Raw genomic sequence first — 26,284 nt, 5'->3', positions numbered from 1 at the left:
TTTGGGCAAGATAAAGAGCAGTTCATGCAGAACCAGAAGGCAACGCTTGCAGGGGTATGCCGAGTGCTTCAGAATTTTGGGCTTGCTGATTAGAACCATGTTGATTTTTCTTTTTTTTTCCAAACTCTCAAATTTATATGTAGGACCCGTTAAAATGAATCGTGTACAGTGAACTGCTGCAATGAATATTGTGAGAATCAGAGAAAACAGAAGGAGTGCATCTGTTCAAAGCTTTTTGCACTGGTAGAGGACCATTACTGTATTCAGACAGTAAGTCTGAAACAGAGCAAGTCCCAAACATTAGTGTACCGCGTTCTCATTAGCTCCAGCTGTTTAGTAAATAGGCTGTTCTTAGTGTGGGAAGTGTGCCTTTTGTAACATGAGCCAAGTAGAAGATAGCCATCTCAATTGAAGGCAGCCAATTCCATATACATTAGAGAGAGACAGAGGGAGTTTCTTCTTGGCAGTTACTGATCTTTGAACGTGCATGGTCAGACATGTTCAGTCTGTGTCACGCTGGAGCAGATTTATGAGGAAATGCTGACATTCCCCCAAGCATTTTCTTTAGTCTTTGAAATTACTTTTTCCAAGTTGGTTTTTACCTATTTCTCATCCTATACTACACTAGCTGCACAGCATGTTACTGGCTTATTGTTGATGCTGGTTTTATCCTTAATACTTATATGTGTATGCTGAGTGGTTCCATTCCTAGTCATGTAGGATTGTGGGACAAAGTTCTCACGAGATTACAAGCAGCTGCTTCTGTGGACTGCAGAGGTGATGCAGTGAAATGGGATTGCTCATCACATTTTAAGTGATCCCTGTTAAAACAGAAGTAGATTTGAGCGTGAATCAAATTCAAGTGCCATAACATTTTGATAGGAGTGGAAATACTTTACTGGATGCAACATGCCCAAATTACGCACTACCAGTTTATGTCAAATACTTCACACTTATTGTGTGACATTTTAAACCCTTGAGATAGTACACGCAAAGTCCTGTTTCAATTCATTGGAGATTTACTTGTCCTCATAGTTGGAGACCATAACATAAATAGAAGTACCCTACAGACCTTCAAAATAATAATCTACTTAAACCAGTTTCACTACTGCTTTTAGTAAGCAAAATACTTATTGTAATACTACTTTGTGTTCAATCATTTTAGCAGTAAGACAGCTGTATGTGTGATCTCTTAGTATTTCTGTACTTGGTATGCACAAACTTCCCATCTTTTCTAAGTTATTTGCTGCTTCTAGTTTACTTGCTATCTAATAAAACCTTTTCTTTCCCTGTAGCTTTTCTGGACTCAGCCTAAAACATGACTATTTGTGAAACTATGTGCATTTATCTACTCTGTGAACATACTCGGATATAACCACTTATTTAAATGACCGATCACAGCTCTCACTTTTCCGTAAACTACAAAGGAAAAAGTGTAATCTTGTGCTAAAATATTTATGAAGCTAAGTTGATGCCCATTACATTATACATTCCACATTGTATGTAGTTCTAATAAGGTATAAACAAACATTGCATATTTTAATATTAAATATTTACACTTGCAATAAAGTAATTTCCATATTCTACTGCATTTTTAAATTTCATTATAATTAATTAACATAATTTTGAAATAATTGATCAAATTATTGAGTAGGGTTGTGGCAGTACAATATGAGAGTGACCAACATACTTGTACTCCATTGCTTGTGAATGAGTTTCAGGCCATGGTTCCAAAGTATTGAAGAAAAGTCTATCCATGGCTGGATCACCTAACTATATAAATTTAGCCAGGTCATGTGTACTTACACAGTTGTATCTCAAACACCTTTGTTGAATTAGCAAGAGGCCACACTAGTGTTTTTCTGTGGGTGTGCACTCTCAATGCACTGCCTGACACTCTCAGCTGAACCGTGCCCTGGACTTACATACCTGATGTATCCATGGCACGTTTGTCAGTAGCTATTCCTGGGGCCAGACTGTTCCAGAACCAGTCTCTTGAAAAACACCAGGTCATTTCCATCTTAATCCTCCAGGAACAACATACCACTTTGTGACAGTTTGACAGAGGGTTTGGACAGCTTAAACCCTGTTTACCCTCCAATTCCTCCACAGTGACTAACCTGTTAAGTGCTGTGCTGCTGCCAGAGGTGTGGCAAACCCAAGTGGGGCAAGCTGTGAATGCTACTTCCAGGTTGTTGCTGGGGAAGAGGTCCAGCAGAGTCCTCACAGTTAGCTACAGGGACCCCTGGGCTCTGTCATGGACTGCCCATCTCATGGCTGGGACTGCTGCACTGACCCATCTGACTTCTTCCTGGATCACACCATCTCCCTGCTGCAGAAGAGGCAGGTTGTGTTAGAGACCATCACACTGACTTGCTTGGCCCCTAGCCTGAACTGCTCGGTCTCATACAGAACAGGGAAGTTGTGTCACTCGTAAAGTTTAAATATTTATCTGTGACGAGAAGTGCTTTAGTATCCAAGCCCACCCAGTCTCCTTACTGTCAGCTCAGTCTTAAACTGCGACACATTTTCACTGAACAGCATAAACAAAGTTATTGCTAAGGCAGATCCTGGTCATAGAAATTAAAAATATTTGTACTGAAATTCCTTGTATAGGAGAAAGCTCCTTTGTGCAGTGACCACATACAGCAAGAGAAGTTGCATGCAGAGATGAAGCAGAGGAGGCTGAGCTGGCCATACTGGGAGGAATTCTCAACATTAATAGAATTAGTATCCATGCTATTAACATCTGAGTCTTTTAGAAGAGTTTGTGGCAGTTGGAAAAGCTGCAAACACCTGAAGGGACAAAGACAATGGAAAAAAACACAGAATGGAGAAAGTGATGTATTTTGAGGTCTGTGCTGAACATACATGAGATAGCAGTGGCCATCTCAGCAGTTATACTGAGCCGAGAGGCAGATTGCTGTGATTTGGTGGCTGGGAATCACCAACTGCATTATAGCATTGTTAATCAGCGTGGAGGATGCAAACAGCCAGCAAGGTTTGGGCATGCCATGCCATTCAGAAAGGCACTCCCCTGAGCTCAGGGGGATGAATATTGCAAAGCATGCTAGGTTTTCCTAGAGTAGCTTTTCTGATGTTAGCCACGTATCTCTTTCTTACTGTCCTTCTACTCCAGCCCCTCTGAAAAGGAGCTCTCTCTTTCCAAAGAATTTGGAATTTCTTTTTGACTAAAACATGAAGTTTTGTTCCTAGTAGTTCACCCAAGACTGTTTGGGCAAGAAAATGTGAGCAACAATTCATTTTTACCCAGGAAGACTCTCCTTGTTCATTGAAGGTCCCTACTACCAGTGTGTTTCTGCAGTCTTCCAGACAGAAATCCATGATAGATTCCGAGTATCAAGACTGCTTCCTAATACCAAAAGGTCATGTCTACTCATTCCTGGAATGACAGGAAGGTGAAGGAGTTGTTTCTATACAAGGCATGTGTGGGTATGTTGAATCTGTGGGGAAAAGTGATGACTGATGTAGACAGCAGAGAAACCACTATTCTGCAAAATGTCTGAAGAGATGGTACTTTGCTCTCTTGAGCTAAAATTCAATCACCTCAGACACATTATGTTTTGATTTATGATTAGTAGTTATGAGGAGGAAATAGAAAGGCCAAGCTTTTCTGCACAGCTTCACTGTACCACCAGTTTTGACTGGAATCAATGATGACTAGGTCAGGATGTGCATTTGCATTCCCGTTCTCAGAAGGGAATTGTGTGGTTCTTGTGGTAACCCAAGAAGAGAAAAGTCTCAGGAAAGACCCAAGAGAGGCAGATGGCTCAACCTCCACCGAGGCAGAGCATGTCATTAAAGTGTGCCCAATACACCCACATAGTTTATGCTGAGGTCAAAGGCAAAAGAGAAGGAGGCCACAAGTTTTGGAATACTTGAACAAATTAATATCTGAGGCAAAGAGCAACAAAAGAGTTGGGTGAATTATCTGTGAACATCCATCTGAAAGAGGGATAGGGTAGGCACACATGAGGACATGAGCTAAAAATACACCTGAGCACAGAAAGTGGGGAAGACAAGAAGAAGTAACTAACAAAAAGAAAAGTCTGGGATAACTATGAAGGGTCTAGTCAGGCATGGAATAGCAGAATCACAGACAGTCAGAGTTTGCAGTTACCTATCCAACAAATTAATGAAGAAACCCTTAGAGCAAATTTATACTCGCAGCTTGAGTTTATACTGCCTTAGTGCTTTGAATTACTAGACCATGATGTTTTTGATTTGGTACTAGATGGCCTAAAATTTGAATTACTCTTTTATAGCCCACAGCACAGGGAATATGCTTAGCGTGTTCTTCTGACAATTACAAGGCAGTTTAGAAAAGGAAGTTTACACAGAAATACTGTTTTGTGAATATTCTTTTCTAGCTGACTGAAGTTGTTATTCTTTCCAGTAACCTGTTTACTAATAATTCTCTTTGCTTAAATACATTGTTTCAGCTTACTTATGTCAGCAGACTACTCTAAGGCTTTTGAGAATTAATTTTTCAAAAGTCTTTGAGAAAGTAATTACAAAAATAAGATGTATACTTGAACTAAAAAAAAATAAAGGGTATAGCTAAACAGGTAAAATGTACACAAGACTCAGCCACGCACTTAACCATAAGCATTATCTGAATTTACAACTCCCTAAAAATTACTTGTTATAGGTCAGCTATTCAACAGTTTCTCAGGTGGCCTCATTTGTAACAAAGCTTGGCAGCAGCAGGTCCTATTTCTTTCAATAGGAGTTATGTAATTCAACAGCTTGGGTGATTGGGCAAGCAGCATTTTAAAATGGTCACTGCTAGCTGCTTCATGCACTTTTCTGTTTTCCTTAGGTATTATTATTAAGCAAAGATGATGAGAAATTAATAAAAAATCTTTTGTTATCCCTTTGTTTTAGTTGATATTTCTGGGTCTGAATGTTTCTCTCGCAGATACCATGCAGCTGTCCTCCATTATTTGTTTCAATAGTGGTGTTTCTGCTTAGCATTTTAGTCTTGCTGTATTTATTAGGAGAATGGGTAAATAAAGTACCAAATGCAACACATTAAACATCATTTTATGTTTAGGTTATGGTCTCCTGTTCTATTTTTACCCCACTAACACTGCTTATATTCTCTTTCCATTACATACCTTACACATTGCTCCAATCAGCTCTGCAGATTCTTCATTATCCTTAGTGCGCTCCTGTTTTTCTTAGAGAAATATAAGAACACATTACCTCAGTTTTCAGCTGAAGCAAAATCACCCAGATCAGTGGCTCTTATATGCCTCTTGCTCACTGTGTAGCCACTGCTGGTAGAGGCAGCAGAAGTTGCAGTAGCAACAGCTTTCAGTACTGGCCAGGACAATATGTTTGACTGCTTAGGCATCATTGAGCCAGCACTTTGCTATGCCAGACTTTTATTAGAGTCTGGGAATCTCAGTCTAGGTCTTCAGTCCAGCATGGTTTCCAAAAGCATCTTCCCATTTCTAAGCACCTCAGAAAGCTGCATCCTGACCATAGCGTATCTTTCTTTGATTTAAGATTCTTGGCTGTCACCTGTGAGGAAGAAAAACAGTCTTTTGAATGACTTTGAATACATGTGCTTTAATAATTTGTGAATTCACTTTAATGTTGTAGAAAAAAGTTTTTCATCTACAGGATGTGCTAAAAGTAACTTGCTTTGATACACATATACCTGTGGGTTTTTTTAACCTAAACAATATGGACGCTGTAGTCCTCATTATTTTATACATTTCTTTTTGAAACCTACAGTGGATTTAACTTGCAGAACAGTAAAGGAAAATGTTTTTCATCAATGCAGTTCTTTTACACTATTCCTTCATTTCTTGCAAACTATGAAGCAAAGAAAAGGTACTGTATGTTTTATCTTACTGACAGATCTAAGTGTGAAAAAAGGCAGCATATCTATTTTTGCAACAAATCTGTTAACTGTTATACTATAATCACACTCATTTTTTTAAAACTAATTTTGCAAGGAACAACTTAGTGATACCCTGTGCTCCTAGATAACAGCTAGAGAGAATATATTTCCTGTACTGTGCCTCATAGCAAGCTTATGCCAAAGTTTTTACCATCATGCTATAGAACTGTAATAACAACTCACCTTCCTTTTCATTTAGTTGGTTTTTACTGAGCTTTGTTATTCCACATATGCTCTTCTGCTGGAAGCTTTTATAGCAGAAAGCCTTTGAAGAGTGGGAAGCTCTGAAGCTCTTGAAATTTATCTGAAAGTAGTGTGGTTCCTTTTACCTTGGCTTTTACTGCTACTCACATTCTTCTATTTCCAGGTAAGTGAGATGAATTTGTCAGGTTTTCATGAAAAGACAATACACATTATCCAGAAATTGCAACATAGTAACAGTTTCTGTCCCATTCAGTGCTTTCCTTCCTCTGATGTGTCTTAAATTAGAAAATGCAGTTTATGTATCAATATTTTTTCTAGCAGTTTTTGAAACTATTTGACACTAACCATGTCAGAATTCCATTTACTTTGGAACCAGTACTAACATTAGTTCTTCGGGACAACACAGACATATTATTACAGATTCTTTTATGTTCCTGCACCCTTTGAGACATGTTGGACATGCTACTGAAACATGACATTTTTCTGCCGAGTTCATTTCTCTTGTGACTCATGATAGGAAGCATGGAAACTCCTTTTTTACTTTACATCTTACAGTTAGTTTATTGAAAAGTCACTTCTTAGTTCTCATGCATGAGAATTCCGCTGGTTTGCTAACCTAGTTTTTTTTAATTGCTCATTATTTTCTATCATTTCTCCCAAAATATGTTGGACTCAGTTCTCTGGGACATGAGTAATGATGATGAAAGAGCACACTGGCATAAAGGCTGAAAACACAATGAAATACTTGAAGTCACAGAACAGCTAAAGTTTAAGAGATCAATTGCATACATATGGTTCTTTGCGACATTTAATTCTCAAATCATAAAGCTTTCCTCAGCTTTCTAATCAAACAATCCATTCACCCAAATAATTAAAGGTACCAATTTTGAGTTGCTGTGCAGAATTTAAGAGAATTCAGAGAAAACAATACTTTCCTTCCTGACAGCTGCTGTTGAAGTACAGCAAAGGCAGAACCACACCAGCTAACTACAGAGTAAAGAGGGAGCACAGTTACAGGCCATATAGGCAGGCACATTTACCAACCCATGGGAACGTAGCACAAGCTGCAGCACTCAAACATAACCCACTGCACATGCTTCAGCTCTGAGTTGCTTCACCAAACCAGCATGACTGCTTTTAGCCACAAAGCCAAACATCTCCTTAGCCAGGCACAGCACACAGCACTCCAAAGCTTCCCAGTATAACAAGACGTACTCCCAGCGGAGCCTACACGCAGAACACAGCGCTCCCACGCCTCCCTCCAGCTCCCATTTAATGCTTAAATCTGCCCTGCTAATTTATGATCACTTATCTGTGTTTTACAAACAGGAAGATTGCAGTGCCTGTCATCCCACTCTTGACCTAGCTACTCCCATGCTGTCCATGGTGGGACATCCCATGATCCGTAAGGCTGGTGCTCCCTCCGGGGTTGTTAACAGTGCCTCAGGCATGGTGGCTTAACAGGTTCTGTAACAGACTAGCAGGAACATGCAAATAAAATAAGTGAAACTACTTTTTCAATTCCTTCTAAATGAATTAGCATGTTAATGGAGTGAATGCCGTGCTTTGCATTTCTAATCCTACAGGTCTTTGCATATTTATAAAAAGCAATAGTTAATCTTTCAAAAAGGCATGAAATATTGTTCTCAATTCAGCATTTGTTTGGGTTATTCTCTGGAGTTAAATTGAAAATATCACAGCATTCTAGTCTTACAACAGATACCTGCAGCACAGCATGCAAACTTAATGTATAGTCATTCATTCAGTTCTTTGAATTTCCATGGCAACTTCTGAAGTTGTCCTTCTGTAGTGTTTCTATGAGATATGGAGAAAAATTTTCCCAAGAAGTAAAATCTGCTCATTTGGTCAGGAGCCTCATTGCCCTTTTGAACTATAAGCACAACCATACAAAAACACTAGGTTCTAATGTTGGTCCTAAAATCCTTCCCTTAAAATGGCTGCTGCTTCACTTTCCCCTGCCTTGCAGGCCCTACACCACCCTCAGGCTCCTGGAAGACAGTGGGTCTTAAGATGATGTGAGAAAAGGCCTATGTTACCAGGCCTGCAGCAGGCTATTCTTGGTGGCCAGTGGACTTGCTGGGAACAGGAATGATACCGGGGACATAGGAGGATACCAGTGAGGGACACATTACTGGAATGATAGGGGCTGAGGATTCAGTTGTCCCATGAATATGTCATGGGGAGTCGGGGGACACACGACAAAATGACACAACACAAAAAGCAGGTAGGAACTAAAATGATAAAAGAGGCGAACAAAGTCTCCCAGCAATGACGACTGTGGTAAATTCAGAGGACCACATTCAAGGAATTCTCTCAGCAGACCGTGCTACTGTCATCCATACTGTCAGCTTGCTTCTCTCACTGCCCACCAGAGAGGGAACAGCAGCTGTCATAAACTAGGGAATGCATGGAGGCTGTATGGGGTTGGGGTACCACCCTGTGATACAGCAGGGAAGTGAGAAAAGGACAGAATCCAGGGATGGTGCAGAAGCGCCCAGATCCTACCTCTGAGTCACTGGAAAGTTGCCTTGATTGCCATTGCAGACATTGCTTCAAAGGATGAAAACCACTAGTTTAGAAAAAGGGAATGTGGAAGAGCGTTTAAGAGTGAAGACAACAGTGAGGGTTACCCCAGGAGACAACTGATATCACACATTAAACAAAGGAATCTTCCAAAACATGGACAAAGCATCTGCTTATGCTTCATTGTAGAATCCCTCCATCTCACTACTAATTATATAATGCTAACATGTAATGCTAGTCCCGGTTTTCTCATTCTAATGTGTTAAACACAAAATCCACTGACCAGTTCTGCTCGTGGTTACTCCTGCTCCAACCACAAGTAACACTACATGACTGGAGTGCCCCTTCCATACAACTTTTTCAATAAAATATTCCCCAGTTACGGATTTAATATGCAATCCTTGGAGTAGAATAGGTTCTAGTTGATTTCCACTGAACTGGTTATCACATGCCAGTAAATCTCATTTTCTTTAGAAATTGATTGTATTTCTTTTCATTTTTTTCTACATCCAGAATCTTTCAGCCACTCTATTCACAGATGGACCTTGTATTTTTCACTGAATATTTATAAAAGGTTGAATTTCCTCACATGACTGGTAATCAGTCCCATATGTGAAGCAAGTGAAATCAAAAGTAGAAAAGGTAGATGTATTCTGACAAGTGTTTCTTAGTCTGTTTCGTATCCCAGATTTTGTTTCTGTGGGCCAGAAATGCATGTAAGTCTCCCTGTATCTTCAGAAAGTTATTCATATGCTGTTTAGTTGAATGCCCATTTCTTCATATCTCTATGTCACTCATTAATTTTTTTTCATCAATAAGCTGGTGTACAAATATGAATTACTGGCAAGCCTTAAAATGTGAAACAAAACTATAAAATGAAGTTGCAGAATATATAGTTACAGTGCATAGTCAAGAAAAATTGCAAATTCTGTTGCACTGAATATGAACTCTGGGGTTTCACCCTTATTCAAAAAAAATCAAATGGATTTATATTTAAAAAATATCATTGTCAAAGACAGACTTTGAAGTGCAGAGGAAGAATTGATACAACCAATAATGTTGTCAGGGGCTGAGACAACTTATAAAGGCAGATTGAGTATAGTACTGACACTTGAGCAAGAACTTTCTAAGGTGGCGTTTCCTTTTGAACGGCTCCATGATGATACATATTCCTTTCAAAAAATATTTGGTTAAAAAAAAATGAAACAATTAGCTTTTCTAAACAACCCCCAAATTATGCAAATTTGACATTCATTAATCAGCATTGATCTTAACTTTTTTCCGTCCTCAAGTGTTAAAATTAAACTCCAGCCTCTAACACTTCCTGTTTGTGCTCCTACATCCTCAGTGATGGTGTTTTTATTTTTTATTTTGAATCTTTTGTTTTAGTTTTTGAAGGGGGAGGGACTATTCTCTTTTAAACCATTATTGCCAACATCATGGAAATCAGTTAGCACACTCAGGCAGAAACTCCAAGCTACACTCCCTAACAAAAGGAAACACAAATCAAAACCAGTTTTGGGCATGCTTCATACTAAACCAAACCAGAACAGTTCCACAATTCTTAATGCAGCCCAAAACCAGGCACTTCCCTTTTGGCCAATAAAGTGTTACATCTTTTTTTGCCAGTAGTGAACTTTGCTTTTTAATACACCATACATTGCCCTGGCACTTTGGCTAGAAATAAAAGCTGGTGCAGCTTAACTATGTTATTTTGACTTCTAATATAATGCAGTCATGGACACACACATATTCCATTACCTTCCATCCTTCCCATCACAGTGGTAATAATGCAGAGGCGAGAAGCAAGGCTCTCTCCTTCCATTTTGTACTTCGCTGCTGCTTCCATTGCCTCTAAGAGGCTGTGACCAACTGTTCCACCTACTTTAGCACAAGTTTGCCTAAACAGTGCTCTTGGATGTCTTCATTCACTTACGTCAGCCAGTTTCCTTATGACTGTTTCACAAGGGAGTCTGTGTATCGTTATCTGAACTGCTTATCTAAAGTAAGTCCAGCATTTCCTCTTGACTGCGACAGAGATAAGCTGCTAGTTGATGATTTTCAGTGGGGAAAATATGTTCCCCTCGGACTTCAAGGATAATACATTATGTTACTGAAGTTCCAAGGATATGAAATAACACATAGCATTATGGAATAAAAGGATCAAGTTAACAGAACATACACCGAAACATCATAATCAAAATACATAGAGAAATCATCTTTTCCCCCAGTTTATAAGACCTCTAACAGGAGACTCAGTCCTTCAAGTCTAAGCAGGTGCTCAATCCCACACTGAAATCTCACATCCTTAACAGATAATGTGGACCTAAAGCTCTTGGATGCAGTATGTCACTAAACACACTTTTTCAACAATCAAAGATCCAGATTATTCACTGGAACAAAGGAAGAAATTATCTATAACAAGCAGTAGGACCCTGTTCTTAATTTTAAAATTGTATCTATAGCTTAAACAAGTAAAAATAAAAAAATACTTAAACCCAGATATTACTTAAATATTAGACAGATTTTTGAAAAAACCTGCTCACTAGTCTCAGCAATTTTCTTCTACTGAAAACTTTCAGGGACCTAAATATAAATGAACATACTGTAAAATGTCTCAAAAACAGGGTCAGTCACTGGAAGCTACTTTTGCCAGTTTATGTAGTCCATTTCATTTTCTTTCACCATAAAATTTTATTAAGTCCTGGTAATTTTGATGGTTTCTGGGTATCATCACTTTTAATTACTATTGCTTTTTTTTCTGCTGAGTTTGAGTATTTTTAATCTATCCCTTTTATCTCCTTTTACCAAATAAAGAAACCAACTTATTTTTTGTCATTGTGTATTTACCATACAGCTGCAATCATGTACATAAATAAAAGCAAATTAAAATATATTTTAAGTTAGATGAGAAAAAAAATAAAGCTGCAGAAACTGAAGCAGGCTAACCATAAACAAAGCTAAAGCCTAATTACAAAGCTTACCATAAAAAAAGCCCCCATGCCCAAGAATAAAAACAAAAATCTTAACAACAGAGAAAATCACTGTTCTCTTGTTCACAGTCACATTTAAGCCCTTACACATTTCATAATACCTGTAAACCTAAAATACATATATTTGACCTTGGCTTGTTACTTGGTCAATCCTAAGTGCCATAATATAGGATGCAAGGTCTCAAAATTCTACTCCTGAAATAAATAACTTTTACTAAAGAAGGAATTTTTTCTATCTACTAGACTTTTTTTCTTTAACTCTACTATCCTTCTGCTTGGATTAAATATCCAAGACCAGCATAAAGAATTGTCCCAGGTATTAGAGCTATTACTCTTCCCTTCTGCTCATGTTTACAGCTGTATGACCAGCGATCATATAGGTACACATAATACACATGACATCACTGATTACTGTTTAGAGAGGCCATAAGGTACTAGGCATAGAGCATTGCTTGCAACAATAGTACCTCATAAAAGAGCCTTCAGAACCAGCACCAGGTAAGATGAACTACTGCCAATAATGTTGAATAAATTCCCCCAAAATATTCAAAGTATAGAAAAGACCTAGGTCTATTCCAGCAACTGTGCTTAAGGAAGGGACCTGTCTGCAATTTCCTTCTCCATCCATATGATATGAAGCCAATACAGAAGTCCCTTCAACACTGACACATCTTTTATGTTGTTGAATTAACTTGGACAACACGGGCAAAACTTTAAATTTTGTCCAAACCCAGAGGTTTGAACCTACAATGGGAATTAGGGATTTATTTTAAATAATGCCTAAACTTAAGAAATGCGAATTTTGACAAATACTAAGGAGGTCCATTAAATTCTTAACTAGTAGTATACTTCCATTTCTAGCTTGAGCAACCAAAGGTAAAGAAATGAGGAGTGTGGGCATGGAGGACAGATAACCTGATTATCTGCCTGGAACAATCTCTGCCCCTCTTGGAGTTCCTTTGTTTTGGCTTGTTTTGTTCTGAACTGCAAGAACTCTGCAAATGGGTGTTCCCAGCTTCTGGCAGACATATGTGCTGCCTACCATCTGTTTTCATTCCACCGCACTATGGAGACAAACACACTTTATTTTTAGTGTTCTACATTTCCTGATGTTGCACATAATAGGGTTTACATCTTACATCCAAGCCACTATATGTGAAAAATCTTCCAAGGGTAGCAGATGAGTCAAGGAGGCAGATTTTCATACAGGACCAGACAAGATAATTTTCACTCCTTACTTTTCAATGCAAGCATATAATTTACACCAAAGTTTGCTTGATTCCTGCATACCTGTGCTTTGTACCTGTGCTTTCTTTCTACACTGCCCAGAAGGGGCTTCCTTCATATATTTTAAGGATACATCTTTCCAGCAACTTCCTGGGGTGTAGGAAATTGCTAAGCATTAAGCATCAAAACAGGATATGACAAAATCAACAGCTGGATGATCAACGCTAGACAGACAACAGTACAACAAGTACTTGTTTGAAAGGAAGAATTCTGTGCACAGGCTCCCACATAGTTCTGTTGGAAGCTATGCACCCCAAAATTAGTTTGCAAGCATTAACTGGGTAGTACAGTATTTATGTAAACTTTAATGGAAAAGATTTCACTGTTACACCTCAGTGCAACCATTGAAGGCACCCACACATGGCACAGTGGACAGCCAGTTGTTCTTTAAAATGTACTGACTAAGCTGGATTCTAGAAAACATTGCTCATTTTACCTGTATTAAGCCATACATTTCTAGGCAACAGTATTTTTAATTTCCCCATTTAATCTCCACCTCCTCAAACTTCTAAAAAATTGAGTAAGCACTGACTTCTATCTACATGTGCCCTGATCAACATCTATCACTCATCTAGTATTGTACCACTGCCAGCATAACTTAAAAACCATACTTTTAGAGCAGATTGCAGCACGGGTCTTTCCACCATATAACATTGCAAATTCAGGATACTGTAAGCTAACATTAAACAACTGTGGATGAGGAATTACCTCTGGTTTAAAAAAAAAAAAAATTTAGAAGTATTAAGAGTTGGGCTGAAATGGAGACCTACAGAGAAAATTAGTGCCTTTAAAACAGCTTATGTATGACAAGATTCAAAGTGTTCACTGTTTACAGGGTACTCCAAAAGACAACCAAAGGAGTTCCGTTTAAATTTTTCATGTTAGCTCTATTCAGCCTGAGTGTTTTACTTATTAATTCTTTCCTAAAATAAGCACTTCTATTCATTGCATGTGATCTTATATATACAGAAGTACTTCTTGATTAATTAGACTGGCAAGGCATTTTTCCATCTTTTTAATTCATTCAAACATTTTAAAAATGGACTTCAATTACTTTACAGTTTTAAGTTATCTGCAGCTATTACTCTTCCCCCAGAGATTCTGACCAAAATTATGAGAAGATTATCTTACCACTTTTGAATTTATTTTGCCTTCTGATTTCAAATTATCAGATGCATTTAGGAATTCTGCAATTCTTCAAGGTCCTCTAAGTAATACACTGCAAAAACAATTTCTGTCTTAATGCAGTAACTTTTTCAGCTATCAAAATATTAAGTGGAAAAAATTTTGTTCGTTAGTGGCACCTGAGTTGTCTTCCTTTCCTTTTTTCTTCCAGTGTAGTATACTTACTAGCCTAAAATACTTTTCTTTTGGGTTCCCACTCAAAATCTCAGAAAAAGCATTTAGCTGAAACCACATACATAAGTAGTTTTAAATGGAGATGGGCAAATTCACTTTGCATTAGTCAAGCATTGATAAACACCCTTCCATACAGTACCCTATCACTGTGCTGTTCTGTATTACGGGTGGGAGACTCTTGTAATCCTCCTCATAAACTGTCCATTTACATTTTGAAGTAAAGTATATAATCCATAACATATTGTCCTGAAACTCCTGAGCTGCCATAATCTACTATTTTTTAAGTTGCCTGTGTTCACTGTACATATGCAGTTTTCTAATAAAATCTGAATAGTTTTATATTTGCTTAGATTTGTTGAAAGGTCAGCAAACATTTATTTCAACATAAATTATTTTTGACAAACACTTCAAATCAATACAGAGGTTGGAAAGGTCAGAAAAAGGAAGAAGAACTTTAAAAACACTGATCTTAAGAACATCATCCTTAATTCTCACTTATTTTAAAATAAAACCATAGTTTGAACTTTGCATTTTAGTTCTTTAATAGAAAATCTCTTGTAAAATCCGGGCATAGCCTTCCTCACATTCTGACAAAGACTATCTAACCTGAACACTCACTCCATGCTTTATTCAGAGCACTGCAACATCTGACATCTCCTGGATAGTATTTTTATTACTATATTGTCTGAAAATAAATTTAAACACTGCATTAATGAAAAAAGATGTATATGCTTTTACATCAAATTTGGGAATAGTATTTAGAGCAAGTCAAGACAATAGCTTAAAAGGATTTCAACCTACATGCCTACCTTTTAAAAGATTTATTAAGCAAATCTGAATTAATAGCATTAAAAAGTATTTATAATGAATAACCTATTTTTTCATAGAAAAAAATGATGTTCTTACTCAGTTTTAAGCCTCAATTTCGTATCACAGGCCATGACAATTTTAGGTACATAATGAACGTTTCTTTCAAAATGAGGTTATTTTCCCAGCAACTGTCATGCTTCCAAATAGTTCTAGGTATTAAACACAGGTTTAATACTTAGACATCTAACAAGGAAATTTTGAAGCAATCTTAAAATTAACTTAATTTCAGCACTTCTGGATACTACACAAAATTAAACATTTTTAAAATGTCTAAATCTGTTTAACTTATTTTAAAATCATCACAAGCATCTGTTGTAATTGGAAAACAGAATTCAAACAATTTTTCCTAGTAGATTATAAAAACCCCAAAAAAACAGCAAGCCAATCCCAAAATTCCAAATTAAAATCAATTACAATTGCTTTGTGCTTCTACGATCATGTTTTGCTTCCTAAAAATTGTTTCCTTTTCATTGTAAACTTTAGGAAAAGGGTACTTTATGGTTCAATCCCTTAATTTTGGTGTTTTCATAGCAAAGAGGTTTTCATTGTGATGTTTACCTATTCAATACACGTACAGTTTCAAGTTGGTTTAATGGAAGCAGTGAAACAGGAAATAAGCTGCCAGCAGGATGAAGAGGAATTGCCAACCAAATCTTCATGTTGTATCCATGGTGTAATGTCTTCAAGGAATCTAAAATACATTTCTGCAGTTCAGATTCTCAGAGGTCACTGAGTTTTATAATTATCTCCAAGCAATTTTCTCCATATCCTGTTAAGCTCTCTCTAAACAGCTGTGTGTGTTGCCATGCAGCTTCACCATCCCCTCCATTTAGAACTGCTTCCAACACAACTTCCGTTGCTCCAGAAAAATCTGAAGAGGAGCAAAGATTTTTATCTATTGGAGGAAAAGATAAATAATTCAGTAAGCCACAGCTCCAGACAGCATATAATATATAATGCACGTTAAAAAGGCTAAGCTGTAATGGATATTTAAGGATCTCAGTTGCAGCTACTCAGGTTCATTTGCCACCAGACACAGAAGCATCTATCCTTCCTAGTAAGACACAAGTATCTTGTATTCACTCTTTGTTCCTTCTTGCCCTGCTCTGTTGTAGGTAGGGCTGTGTATATTAATAAAACTGAGTTTTGTAGCAGCTTTAATTAAATACACACTATTCTCTTGACCTTGCTAAGAAACGCCGTTGGAAAAGTAAAGAATATTCATATTTTGTTTTTAGTGTTTGCACAGTACTCTCTCCATATAAACTATTTATTTCCAGTTACACCTCTGCTGCATGATATAATTCATTATTTAAATTCCACACTTACCTCCTATCAGAGAAATTTCTGCTGTTGGAGAGTGAAGTCTCCACTGTATTCTTCCACTCTGAAACGTTTGGCTGCTTGTCCTAACTGAAACGTTATCTATTTTTAAACCGACTGACTTGCACTCAAACTTCCAGCTGATGGAAGCAGAGGATGACCCTTCTTTTCGGGCTAAATAAACCTACATGGAAAGAAGACACAACCGACATGTCAAAAACTGAGACGACCAACACACACATCAAATTAATCCTCGTAACAAGGACATAAAAATCTTAAGATAACACACTTTCATTCTTTGTCAAGGCCCTCAACCTTTAAAACTGTAAGAAGTATAATTTCATATAAAAAACCTCTTACTTCATCCCTAAGTATATTCCACAGTTAGGTAATTGTCCATGTTCACGGTCCCTCGCTACGGAACACTAAACTGTTTCAACATCCATAATAAATAAAATTCAAGCCACAAAAACACCTAAGAGTACTATTTTTTTAAAGAAGAATAATTTGGGGTCTTTTTGAATGCACAGAACACTTCAGTTGTTCAGTATTGCTGATGAAAAGCATGGTACAATCAGTAGATTCTTCAGCTGTGGCTGCGCACGACTTCTCCTAGGACTTGTTGTGTCTTTTCTTAAAGCAAATCATATGTGCCAGCTGTTTATAAATCCCATTTTAACATTATTTGAACTCTTACAACTTTGCAGAATTTAAATTAGTCCCAATGCTGTTCTCAACTTCGCTGAACAGTCATGCTCACATATTAACTTTCATTAAAGTTATATGAACCCCCATAAGAATTTGGTAAAAAGTGCCTGACAGTTCTTTCAAGTCCAACATCTATTATCAGCAAACCTAAATAACAGACACTACAGGTTAAAGAGTCCAAACTACCACGATCCTTTTGGAATCCTAAATAAATGAAAATTCTGTCATGTCCAGGCTTCTGATTAATGTCATACTGAGAGGACTTACTCAGCTCTTTATTTCTTGATCTTGAAAGAACAACCCAGAATAAAAAGATAATAAAACACAGTAGTTTGTTTTACTTCAGATCCCACCCTAATATAGAAATGTCATTGACAGACCATAAACCAGAGTTTTAGCATTACTATTTTCATGTTGAGGAAAGCTCAAAATCCCCGAAGGTGTGAGGTGTTACACTGAGGATCATCTATGAAAATGTAATGATTTAAGCTGTTTTCACATGAGTGCAATCTTAATGTTCATGAAGGTGCTGACCTCTGCACATTCTTTTAAGTAGTATCTCAGCTTGTTCTAGCTTTCCCTTGATCAGATCCTACTGAACTGCTGTATTTGAGCAAGGAAAGCAAAACACCCCATTACATACTACTTGGTTGAAATGCAATAAACACAGTTTTGAATGCTAGAAAAGCCTCAAACATTAGTCTGCTTCATCTTTCATTACAATATCCAAGCATTTAATCAGAAAAAAGAATTTAAAGTTTCCTTTTGTGTATTTTTGACTTTCCTCTAACTTTCAAACTTGGTTGTTTAGTTTCCAGTATTATTTGAAAAATGTCTAAAGAGGAAAAAACCTAACCAACCAACCAACCCATTCAAATTCTCTTCCACTGCAGTAATTCTTCTGGAAAACAAGCTTTTCACAAATCCATGGATTTCAGATCTACAGGATCTTACACTGTTATTATCACCTACTGTGGTCTGCCTGTTTGAGTCCTGGATATCAGGTTATCTCTGGGTAATCTGAATTTGTGGTTTGTACCTGTTTGCATTGTGTACCATAAACCCAAGTGGTTATTTTCTGTTACTCCTGGTCTAATACTTACAGATACATTTTCTGTGGCTTTTAGATTTAAATGTCTTTCCATTCATGACATAATAAATGTTAACCAAGTATTTCTGTAAAGGTTCCTTTGGCTTTTCAGTTCTTGGACAGCTGCTGATTGAAACTCTGAAGCTGCATCTTGCAGAGGTACTAGAGGAGTTACAAAAAGAACAGGCAAACCCCAACCAACCTTTCCCTCTGCTGCTGTCTCCCATAATAGACAACCCCCAATGAAAAGTAATTTTAAATTCTTAGATTCTTACACACTTTCTGCAGGATGCAATTCCTGCAGAACTAACATGCCTTACCCACTACCCTGAGAGAGACCTGGAGCTGTAGCTCCTCAATGCCATCATCTCATCCTTTTGAGGCGCTACTGAATACAAAGGTAAAATCTTTTTGCCTGGTCTTATAGATCAGCCCCACCCTGTCTTATCTGATTAGTAGAGCTGAGCAGAACTGTAATTTAGTTTCAGTGCAGGGACAGCATGTTTCTTGCAAAAGTGAGGATAACAGATCATTGCAGAATTGAAAACATAACGTACTGTCAGATTTTTAGCAGATCCTAAGGAAGCAGAGAACATCTGTCCCTTACTCTGAGTTTTTGCTACTTCTCTTTTACTATTAGTGTACCCTGTTGTGACATCTTTTATACTATTCTCCCATTTCTTTCCTTAATTCTCTCTTTTGTGCAGCATAACCTCTTCAAGTTACTCCCCCATTGCATTTTGCAAGTCAGTTATGTATAGACCCAGCAGAGAAAATCTCAAAAGGTAGTTACACTTAGCTCCATTTCCATCATTGGGAAGCTGGAAGAATGCTTGGTCAGAGACCCTTCAGACTAGTAGAATGGCAAGAGGAAAAAAAGCAGTAACATGCTCTAGTCCCTGACAAGAATGTTCCACAGTCGGTTGCTCTTGTGGGAAAAGCTGCTTTGCTATTACATGACCCCTTCCTACTTCACAGGTACCAGTTCTCTTCTGAGATTTAGAGCATATGACTCTTGTGGGGCTGGGAAGATTCTGGGCAGGGTATACAATATTCTGGATAACTGACAGTTTTTTGTCTTCTTGCAGATGGAATTGTATTATTTAGGATTACAATTTTTTCCTTTGGCTACGTATCAAAGAGATATTATACACTATAAAGCTATTCTCAAAACCAACAAATACATTTTTTTATTTCAAGAGAAATACTGCTTTTCAATAAAACAGCATTTTCCCAAAAGCCTAAGAAGGAAGCCATTTTTTAAAATTTGGTGCTCTGGCAAGGATTTTACCTACCTGCAGAGGATTCATTCGATCATCCTTTCTGAAAGACAAGTTAAATTTATTTCCAATTTCTTATATCACCTGGCAATCTTACTGAACCTTAACAACAGCATTTACTAACATCAACTAAATTCTATGGGCATCAAGAGAGATTTTGATTCCAAACACTGGTGATGGCTTTTTGTTCTACTGGAGTTATCATACTTCTACTGTACATTATAGGCTTTTAATAATTGCTATTCTTACCATTTTCCAATCTGTTTCAACCTTTCTCCAAATAGATTCTGCCTTCCAAACACCTGCTTCCCAGCCATGTATTTTTTCATTGTTATTGGAAACCCGTGTATAACTATCGTCTATTACATTGTAGATGAGATGGAACAGTTTAGATGTCTTCTCCTTTTCAGAGGGAATAAAAACTACTTCTTTTCTTTTCTGAAAAAGCCAAAAAATACAAGCACCTTCATTCCCCAATGCTGAAATTCCCCCAAGACTATGTAACTTTTAAACAGTATGTCATGGTTTTGCAATTCAGTTTTGCTGCCAAGTGAAAAAAAAATGTCCTTCTTAAGAGAGGTCACGGACAAAACCATTTCTGCAGAAGAGGAGTTTTAAACCAGTTTCCTACAGTACACCTGCACCTTTTCCAGAGGGGGACAGTACCTTTCCTTTTTAAATTTTCATATAATTACTTTCAGAGATAATTTTTTTAAATTTTAAAATCATTTAAGTAAGAAATTAGAGCTTCAGAAGAGAAAATTTATATGTTGAGTACATTGCTTGTACAATGAATAAGTAAACAGTTATTTTGAATAGCAAATATTCTGTGATGACTATAACAGGTGCTTGTGTATGCCAGTTTACAAATCAACTTCAAAAAACTTAAAAGTACAAACTTTGTAACTTCTGGGAATTACTTTTTTTTAAAAAAAGTCATTATTCCTATGAGTTTCAGCAAAGCAGAAATTAAGTCCAAACTACAGAGAACTGCAATAAATTATTAGTTTCTCAAACCTAGACAATCCTAAGAAACTCATTAATTTCACTTAACTGTCTCTATTTAGAATAGACAAGTCAGACATTCCACATGATGGGACTGCAACAAAGTTGAGGTCACATCTTTGCATCCTGACTCAAGCTAAATACGATTATGGTCCTGGGAAACTGTATCTTAGCATAAAATAAATAAAAATCAAACCTTGCTTTTGGAAATAGTAAAAAAAATATTGATCTGAAAGTCAATCAAGCTTATTATTTAAGAGATTGTTTAATTTACACAATTCTAATTGCTCCCACATCGATTTATTAACAAAAATAGTTGGTCAAAACCTACTATTGGTTAAAACCTGGAAGTAACTAATCATTCAAACATTTTTTACAGTTTTCCCAATTGTTTTCAACTGACTTAAACTTTCTAGTTCCATCAAACTAACTAATTAAAATGAAAAAAAGTATTTTTAACTTTTAAGAACAAAACACACTTTATATCAAGGAGTCCAAAACATTATTAGAATCAATGGACCACCATTAAGTCTCAAAAATTACTTGTGGACCTCTACTGAATTCACATCAAACTTTCACCTAATGTTTTCGCAAGATTCACTTGTTTGAGCTGAATCTGGCTACCCACCATGAAGTGTCATTCCTTTACAGCCCATAATCACAAAGCCTTAGTTAGCTCTCTAAGGTGGTCATCAGTGCTAAAGTTAAATACCTCTGGACCAATTTCACCTCTGGCTATTCGCCAAGCCATTGAGCCAGATGTCCTTCCACCATATTCTCCAGGTTTAGGTGTTTTAGGAGAAATAAACTCAACAAGCTCCACAATAGTCCTTTCCAGGAGCTCTCTTTTCCTGTTTTCTGACAAAGACTTTTGTCTCTGAAAAAAGACATTCAGGAAGAAAGAAAACATTCAGAAAAAATGGTATTTGTAATTCTGCTCTACCGTGACACCAACAGGGAAAAATAGAATTGAAAAAGCAGATTAACATTCAAAGTCTAGCCTGATTGTTAGAAACATTAATCTTATACCACAGACACAAATATAAACCAATCATAAGTGCACAGTTATGTGACAGCAGTGCTTTCTCTAGGAACTTGCAGGCACTATGTGGAATTCTCTTAAAATAATTTTTGTGCTTTGCTTTTAATACATTTACTTAAGATGATAAAACACTTCCATAACAGTTTTATAACTATGCATATATATGCTGTACCATAGCTCTTCTCGATATTATTTGGAGGAAAGAAAAGGCAAGCATCATTTGTGGTCAAATTTTTCTTCTCTAACATGGAGTGATTTGGTTGGCAACTGTCTTGGTTTCGTGAGTAAGCCCAAACAAAAGATTTTGTGAGTAAGCCCAAACAAAATTCTTTGGAAGAGTTTTTTCACTGATTTGTCACAAACAAACTATGACATCTCTATTTTTGCAGATGTCAGAAAACTAAGAAAAACTTAGTTCCAGGAAAATTAGTGGAAAATAAAAGGAATTACACATTTTCTTTGCTTACATGAATAAAACTATGAGCATTTTTTTGGTGAACAACTTAAAAAAATTTTATTGAGATGTTGGTATTTTGTCTACACGATCTTCATGTCAAATATGCAAATGTGGAATGTGAAGGCTTTTGGTTTTTTAACTGTGGATAAACCCACATGAGGCTGAAAAAATTAAGTTCAACATTGAGTATATAAGTTATTAGAAACATCATCTTTTTTTCTGCTTCGGTGATCATCCAAGGCATGCACACTCAGCCCACTGGGACCCGAAACTGGAGGTTAATAAGCCTCAATTATCTCAAAAGCAGTTCTGATCCCAGCAAGTTTTGCTAATAGAGATCACAAAAGAAACATCTGAAGACTTTTTTTGTTCCAGTCAACAATGTGGAACTGGATAAAGGAAAATAGATACAGAGAAATGATGAGAAACAGCTCCAGCTGAACAAATTCCAGATGCCAAATACCAGTTCTAACACAGCAAGGGGAAACACACCTCTACTTGTGTTGATGGATGATAACCAGTGGTTCCAGCAGTTTCCCATGAAACATCAGGCCTTCCTAACAGTTGCCCAGACACTTTAGATATAACCCTATGCAGCACTACTCATCTTGCTCCAGCTCCGAGGAAGTTTGATATGGTTTATCCTAAATTTACAATACCAATCCACAATTTTCTTCAAGCACTTTCATCTAGGGAAAACCCAGTGTCAGTGATCATCACCACTGAAATCACTGATGCTATGCTGAGAACTGGATGCCTGTGCTGTGTAGTTTTTGTAACAATAGCTGAAAAAACCTGTTACGGAGCAGTGTTTCAACATGAAGACTTCAAAAAACAGAACTCTTTATGCACAATACAAGATATCAGTAAGTTCCTCAATATAAAGAGCCCAAGTATGCTAATTATGGTCGTCTCCCACCACCCAGCAGACTCTTGCACAGTAATGCAGCAGGTCCAGCATGCCAAACACTCAGACTCTGCAGACATCAACACAGCCTGTGCTGGGAAAGCCTGTAACTACATTTCCTACCAATGACATACACGGTAACCAGAAATGGATTGCAGAAACTCCAAGTGCCATGGCTCAAACTTCCTGCTTTTGGTTGTTTTTTTTTTTTTTTTTGGTTGGGTTGTTTGAGGGGTTTTTTTCGTTGTTTTTTTGGGGTTTTTTTTTAAGATATTACCCTCTATGTACCTTCTCAGGCCACACCTTTCTTTTGCAGAAAAAGGTAGCACGAAGGAAGAAGGATGGTGAACTGCACCTTTAAAATCAGTTCTGCGTCACATGCGAGTTGTGCTGTTGATGCTTCCTGAAGGACTCTTTGCTTTCAGGAGACTGATAATCCATAGTTTAGGTAGACCCACTGCTGGGTGAGCAACAGATAAACTGAGGGCAGGAACTGAATTTCAAACCTTTGACAAGGAACACTGGTTCATCTCACATCAATCAGCATGAAATGCTTGCAATTCAACCTAAATTACTAGTTTTCCTTTTAAGAGTTGACTTGGCTATAACCATTCACAAACACTACCAAAAAATTGGTGCCTGGAGCAAATAAAATAATTTGCTTCCCTGTTCCACCATCCAATCTCCAATGAAAGCAAAGAAGTTCAGGGTCCTCCCCCACTTTCTATAGGGATAACATACAATGGACTGGAATAGGGCACTGCCCATACAAAGTAGGTGAAGAAAATCCGTAGTCAGAGTGTGCTATGGTACTACAGAATATTATCAGATGTTGGATAATCCAGAGGCTACACACCCATTTAGGAATGCTTGGCCCAGATAAAACACACAAAGTATTTTTGAGAGGTAAAATAAGTACTGAAGAGATTAAATTATTCTTGTCTGCTACCCATTTAACAGCAAGCCACTCAACATCCTTTGAACTGTTGTGTGGTCTCTGCTTGGCAACGGAACAGAAAGACATCCAGAGAAGTAATGCTCACAGCCTTTGCTCTTTATACAGGAAAGACAAATAATGATCCCTCAGACTACATTTTCATTAACACTGCAGTACAGGTGATAACGTACCCTGCATACCGTGCTTCTCTTCAGTTGTAACTTAGAAAAATTGAGCTTAAAAGACACTGTTGGAGCTCTGCATCAAGTAGCACAAAGACTGTAATTCCTCCTACTGTGGAGCCAGTCTCTAGGAGATGATGGGGAAAGTGCAAGTTAGAGGAGGCCTCTGTAACAGTTACTGTCTGAATAGGTTGCAATGAAGGAAAGCATAGTAGCTGGAGGCTTGTGACTAAATGGAGTAATGAAAACTTGCTCTAAGACACCTTCAAAGTTTCTGATCCTTTGCCTCCTTTTGCTTTGCTGCTCTGGTTACCCTTCTCAGTGCTCCACTCTGCTATGTGGCTCTAATTTTTCATTACTGCTAAAATGATTTCAAGCCCTGGTCTTGAACCCAAGTCCAGCTCAATTCTTCACAGTCTTAGTGTATGGCTATAATTCTCAAGACAGCATGCCTCAAAAAGGCATAACATGTTTATTAAGCCATCAGCTGTATACTACCACTGGAACTAAAGGTTCCATGCAGGGGAATTAGCCCTGTTAAAGAAGCGAGGACAAAATGGAAACCTCAAGGTGGTTCAAGGTTTTATGGTATTATAGTATATTGATCAAATTCACGGTGTCCCAAGCACAGAGTGGAAAAAGCTTAGCAGAGAGGTTCAGCAACTATGACATGCAGGTGCAAATGGCTCCATGTGTTTTGGGGGTGTTAAGCATGAATAGTGTAAACAAATGTGGCTCTGAGTCGAAGCTCTGCTGATGGTATCATCGCCTTTTGAAAGTCTTGGAAACAGCCCATGAATCATTCCTCTCACTTCCTAGAGCTTGTAAGAAGTCACTGAAAGCAAATTAAACCTACGTTTCTTACAACTGTAAATGCTACTGTTTTCAAGTTACAGCAGCACTGATGTGGAAAATGTTCAGCCACCCTGAAGGAGTCCACATAGTTACTAAGTGTTGAGCTTTTGACGGGGTACCCTTCCTTCTCAGACCAGGGTGAAAGAGCAGAGGAGGCTGCTGTTCTGCTAAGTTCTTTATTTCATAGTCTCATAGCTTTCTTGAAGGCAGAGTTTGAAGGGGGTTACATGATTAAAGCCAAGCAGCAACAGTAACAGCAGGCAAAATCAGCTTCTTCTATATGCTCCATATACTCTATACTCTATATACTATACACTCTACACTCTATTTTTTCCTACAGAAGTGTGGATTATAATTGTTAACTGACCAATAAGATTAACACACTATTCTAGTTTTTCTTTTCTTAACCTATCCTAGTCTAATTCTAACAGTCGTTAAGTCTTACACAAGTGTTACATAGGTATTACACAGATTTGGTATACAGTTTCTATCAGTTCTTATTGTTTATGTGAACACTCCATCTAAAAAATGTGAACAGTATAATTCTATCTATATTTTGTCTAAAGTAAAGAATTCTGTGACAAGGTAACACTGCTGCAGCAACAACTGTGTTTGAGGTCTCTGCTACAGCTTTTTAATGTTTAAGGCACTTAGCATGTATTTCTACTAAAAGTTAAAAATCTGTATTTCTATTTCACTTTGGTGTGGCTTCACGTATCTCAGCTTGTCCAAAGGTTTTAATTCAACCCCTGTGCTTTGGCTTCCCTCTGGGCCTGAGTCCAAAGGAGCCTTCACTCCAACAACTAAAGAGTTGCAGTTTACCCCCAGCATGTACAAGTCTGCTCCAAAGCCCATAAGAAAACTAATACATACACACACACCATTATTTCCCCTAAGTTCAGCACTGTAACTGACTCCTACGTATTCAGAGTAAAATGCGTAATTAACAGCATTTTTTATATCCATAGTGCATGGACATTCCTATGAGGTTACCAAAGGCATTCCTTTGTTTGAGGACTTCACATTCTGCAGATGCTTGTGCTTCACTCTCAGAAACCCACTGAAGAAAAGCTACATACCGTTCTATTTAGTGCATTAATTGTCTCTCGCAGCGTAGCTTCGCTGAGTGCTGTCCTTCTGGAGAGTACTTCTTCATGTTTATAGCTGTATCTCCAGGTGACATCAACAACCTCAAGCACAAGTCAAAAAAATAAAGCAATCAAAAATTGCCATGCATCTTGCTTCATTTAAAGAGGCTAGCTAATCAAAGTATGCTTTTCTACAATAATTCTGGAAATCACACCAA

The 26,284-nt window shown here is 37.5% G+C and overlaps 1 protein-coding gene across 2 annotated transcripts in view; it reads right to left on the bottom strand.

The window, feature by feature from the left end:
• Nucleotides 1-996: 996 nt before the first annotated feature.
• Nucleotides 997-26,284, bottom strand: part of NGLY1 (N-glycanase 1) — a 37,378-nt gene continuing 12,090 nt past the window's right edge. For both annotated transcript variants that reach the window (XM_048301792.1, XM_048301800.1), the window contains exons 8-12: nt 26,058-26,168; nt 21,311-21,475; nt 19,843-20,031; nt 16,522-16,699; nt 997-16,087 (exon numbers count right to left, since the gene is read on the bottom strand). In XM_048301792.1, the coding sequence (XP_048157749.1) occupies nt 15,912-16,087; nt 16,522-16,699; nt 19,843-20,031; nt 21,311-21,475; nt 26,058-26,168 (819 nt within the window). In that variant the 3' untranslated portion in view covers nt 997-15,911. The remainder of the gene's footprint in view (nt 16,088-16,521; nt 16,700-19,842; nt 20,032-21,310; nt 21,476-26,057; nt 26,169-26,284) is intronic.

The sequence above is a fragment of the Corvus hawaiiensis genome, chromosome 1 (genome assembly GCF_020740725.1).
Source record: "Corvus hawaiiensis isolate bCorHaw1 chromosome 1, bCorHaw1.pri.cur, whole genome shotgun sequence".
In the NCBI taxonomy this organism is placed as follows: Eukaryota; Metazoa; Chordata; class Aves; order Passeriformes; family Corvidae; genus Corvus; species Corvus hawaiiensis.
The sequence above is the reverse complement of the archived record's forward strand: the minus strand, read 5'-3'. Positions and strand labels throughout refer to the sequence as shown.